General features: G+C 35.3%; 1 protein-coding gene across 1 annotated transcript; it reads left to right on the forward strand.

The window, feature by feature from the left end:
- The first annotated feature begins 290 nt into the window (after positions 1 to 290).
- Positions 291 to 1,508, forward strand: LOC145839265 (kelch-like protein 38). The gene has a single exon (XM_082946861.1). It carries the CDS (start codon positions 291 to 293, stop codon positions 1,506 to 1,508), a length of 1,218 nt encoding a protein of 405 aa, XP_082802987.1.
- Positions 1,509 to 3,196: the final 1,688 nt, after the last annotated feature.

Genomic DNA, 3,196 nt, shown 5'->3' on the forward strand with positions numbered 1-3,196 from the left:
AATATCCATTTTAGCGTTAACCTTATTACTGTTTCGAGTAATAGAATTATTCAAAAGTGTTAACTTAGTTATCTGTAATGTATTTTTTAAATTTTAAGACTGTATTTACCTTTTTAGATGAACTTGAACTGAACAACAAAAATGTAATTCAGTGGCTGAGGTTACACAATCTTTATTTCAATAAGAACGTGTCAAGTTTAATATTCGAGCGCATTCAAAGTAAAATATCCCTTCGAAATGTCCTGAGCGTTTACCAGGTGGCTAGGACTTTCAACTTGACCAGTTTTGCGATGCACGCTCATCAGTATACAGAACGCTGCTTCGCCATTCTAGTTGAAACGAGCGACTTCAAACAGCTCAACCATCGTCTCCTTGAGAGAATTCTTTCCAGTTCCAACCTGCACGTCACTTCGGAGGTGCAAGTGTTCAACGCTGCAGACGCGTGGCTGGGTCACAACCTCGGAGAACGAGCGAAGTTTGCGAAATGTCTTTTGCTGAAAGTCCGTCTGCCTTTGCTATCTTCTTCTACGTTGAAGCATATTTTAAAATCAAGTTCCTGTTTCATTCATGTTGATGAATGCGTTACGATGCTTGTACAATTTTTGGAAAGCAACGGTAGTGAAAATAGGGGCGGAAACAGGGTGTGCAACCAACAAAAGTTTGACGTCTTAGTATGTGCTGATGTTCGCAGCCCAAACAACCACCATGAATTCAACAAAGTTATCTACCGGCTCGGCGGTAAAAATTTTAACACTTTAAACGTTCTTGCACCAATGAAAACGGCACGAAGGTTCACAGAACTGGTTTGCTTGAAAACCGACGTTTACGCTTTCGGCGGCTTCACCGATTACCGCGAACGGACACCGTCGGTTGAAAAATATTCGCTTACCACCGGCAAATGGGAAACAGTTTCCAGCATGCACGACGATCGCGTCCTGTTTTGCGCGTGCGCCCACATCGACCAAATACTATTGATCGGGGGTGCCGCGGACGAAAAGCCCTTAAGCTCCTGCTTGCGCTATCAACGCGGAAAGTGGAAAAGTGCGGCGGCGATGGAGGTGGCGCGAAAATGCGCTGCGTGCGCCGCGTTTCAAGGCGACGTGGTGGCGTTGGGGGGGAGCGACGACGAGTCGTGGCGGCTCAGCTCCGTCGAGCGTTATGACGTCACTAGGAACGCGTGGTCACGCATGCCGGACATGGTCGTCGGCAAGGTGTGTCACACGGCGGTTGCCATGGCAACCAAGCTGTTCGTGATTGGTTGCGGACCGGATGGGTGCGAAGTTTACGACGAGGTTTGCGGCAAGTTCGTCCGGTTCAGCACGCCGCAGCGCAACATTGACATTTTCAACCGCGGCGTGGTTTCAATCGGGGGAAAGTTGTGGGTGTTCGAAGACGAAACGAGCTCGTTGAGGTGTTATGACGTCGAAAAGGGCGAGTGGAGAGAGGAAAAGTGCGAAACCACCAGCAGAATATGTCATTTTTATTGCGTGAAAGTACCTTGTTTATGAGTTAAAATAAAAACAATTCTTTTTTTGCTTCAAATTGCTTCAAAAACTTTAATTATTACTGTATTAATTAAATAAGTTAATGTAGTGTTAGATGTTAAATTAAACAAAAAAAAGTTAAATTATCAAATAAATATTGTTTGTATATATAAAAGTTATATTCTAGTTATATTAATTTTTATTTATAAATGAAATCCAATAACTCAAAAATATTTTTCTAATAACTTGATGATTATTTTGTTTGAATTTGTACAAAAACTAAATAGTCAATGGTAGTAAAAAAGTATCAATGTAAAATAATGATAATGAACAGAGGGTAATTAATAATGCATAAGTAGTTTTAATTACAATACACTAACAAATTAATAAAACATATGTAACAACTTTATGAAAACAGATAAACAGTATAATCAAAATCTATATGTTTACACAACTTGGGTTCTTAAATAAACATAAATATAGCCTCAACTTTTAATTAATAAAAAACATTAAAAATATTAATAGTTTTAAATATTTTCAAATTATAATTATATGCACAATTAGGTTTAATAGATAGATGTTTTGCGATAGCAGATATTTTTGATTCATTTACTAATGTTTTAGGTTCATTTTCTTTATTACTCATTTTACAAAATTTTCCAATACTTTTTATTATATTTTCTTTTACTCTTTTACTAGACAGCTTTGAAGTCAGTTGATAGAAATATCTTCATAGAAAACGTTAAACTGGTAAACTACCGGATTTTTATATATTCTGATATCGGATCTTTGCCCAAAGATTCAACAAGATTCATCAAGATTCTTTAAGCTTAAAGAAAGTTCTAAGGCTTTTATTTTAAAAAGTAAAACATTTATTCTTTTTTTATTTTCTAGCTTCACTATTCATATTATTTTAACAATTTGTCAACTCCTAACCTCAGTTTAACTGATCCTTTTAAAGCCTTTGTTTTGACCTTTGTCAAATAACTTTTTGATCACACCCACAACAGTTTTGGATTTTAATTTACATTTCTTCTGTATACTGCTGGCTTTTAAGAGTGTCTGTTATACCATCATTCTATGTATTAAACATTAGCATACCAATCTTATACGTTACACCGTGTTTAACTAGATTTTTTAAACTATACATATGGTTTAAATAAATATTTTTTTTAGTTATTGCTATAATAGTTACCTAATTTTACGTAAAGCTAGTAATACAGAAGTTCTATTATATATTCATTTTAAAATATACCTCTTTTTATTTTGCTCAAAATGAAGTAGTACTTTTTTTAAAAGCATAGTTTTCTACTAGTACTAAATATAACATGACAAAGACTGTGCCCACTAAAGACAAGAGACAAGCCAAGAGGGACAGACAAACATCTCGTCCAGGTACCAACAAATACGCCACGGAAAGAATTATCAACCGGTGGATTAATCGTCTGATTAGAGAAAGTAATGGTGATGAGCAGCAAAGAATCGAGGTGAAATTTAGAAAAAATAGTACACGAAATAAGATTGTAAAACAAATTGTTTGTAATTTTTGATAATGATAATATGTATAACGAAAACACCATTAAATGTTTTGATCTGTAAAAAAAAATTAATAATTCTTAACTACTAGAGGAGAAGTATGTATATAATCTTTCAAACCTTTATTATGCAAACTAATTTACGGTAAAAGACCTCAACAGTGCTTAAATGAAAAA

The sequence above is a fragment of the Thalia democratica genome, chromosome 6 (genome assembly GCF_965202585.1).
Source record: "Thalia democratica chromosome 6, ktThaDemo2.hap1.1, whole genome shotgun sequence".
NCBI lineage: Eukaryota > Metazoa > Chordata > Thaliacea > Salpida > Salpidae > Thalia > Thalia democratica.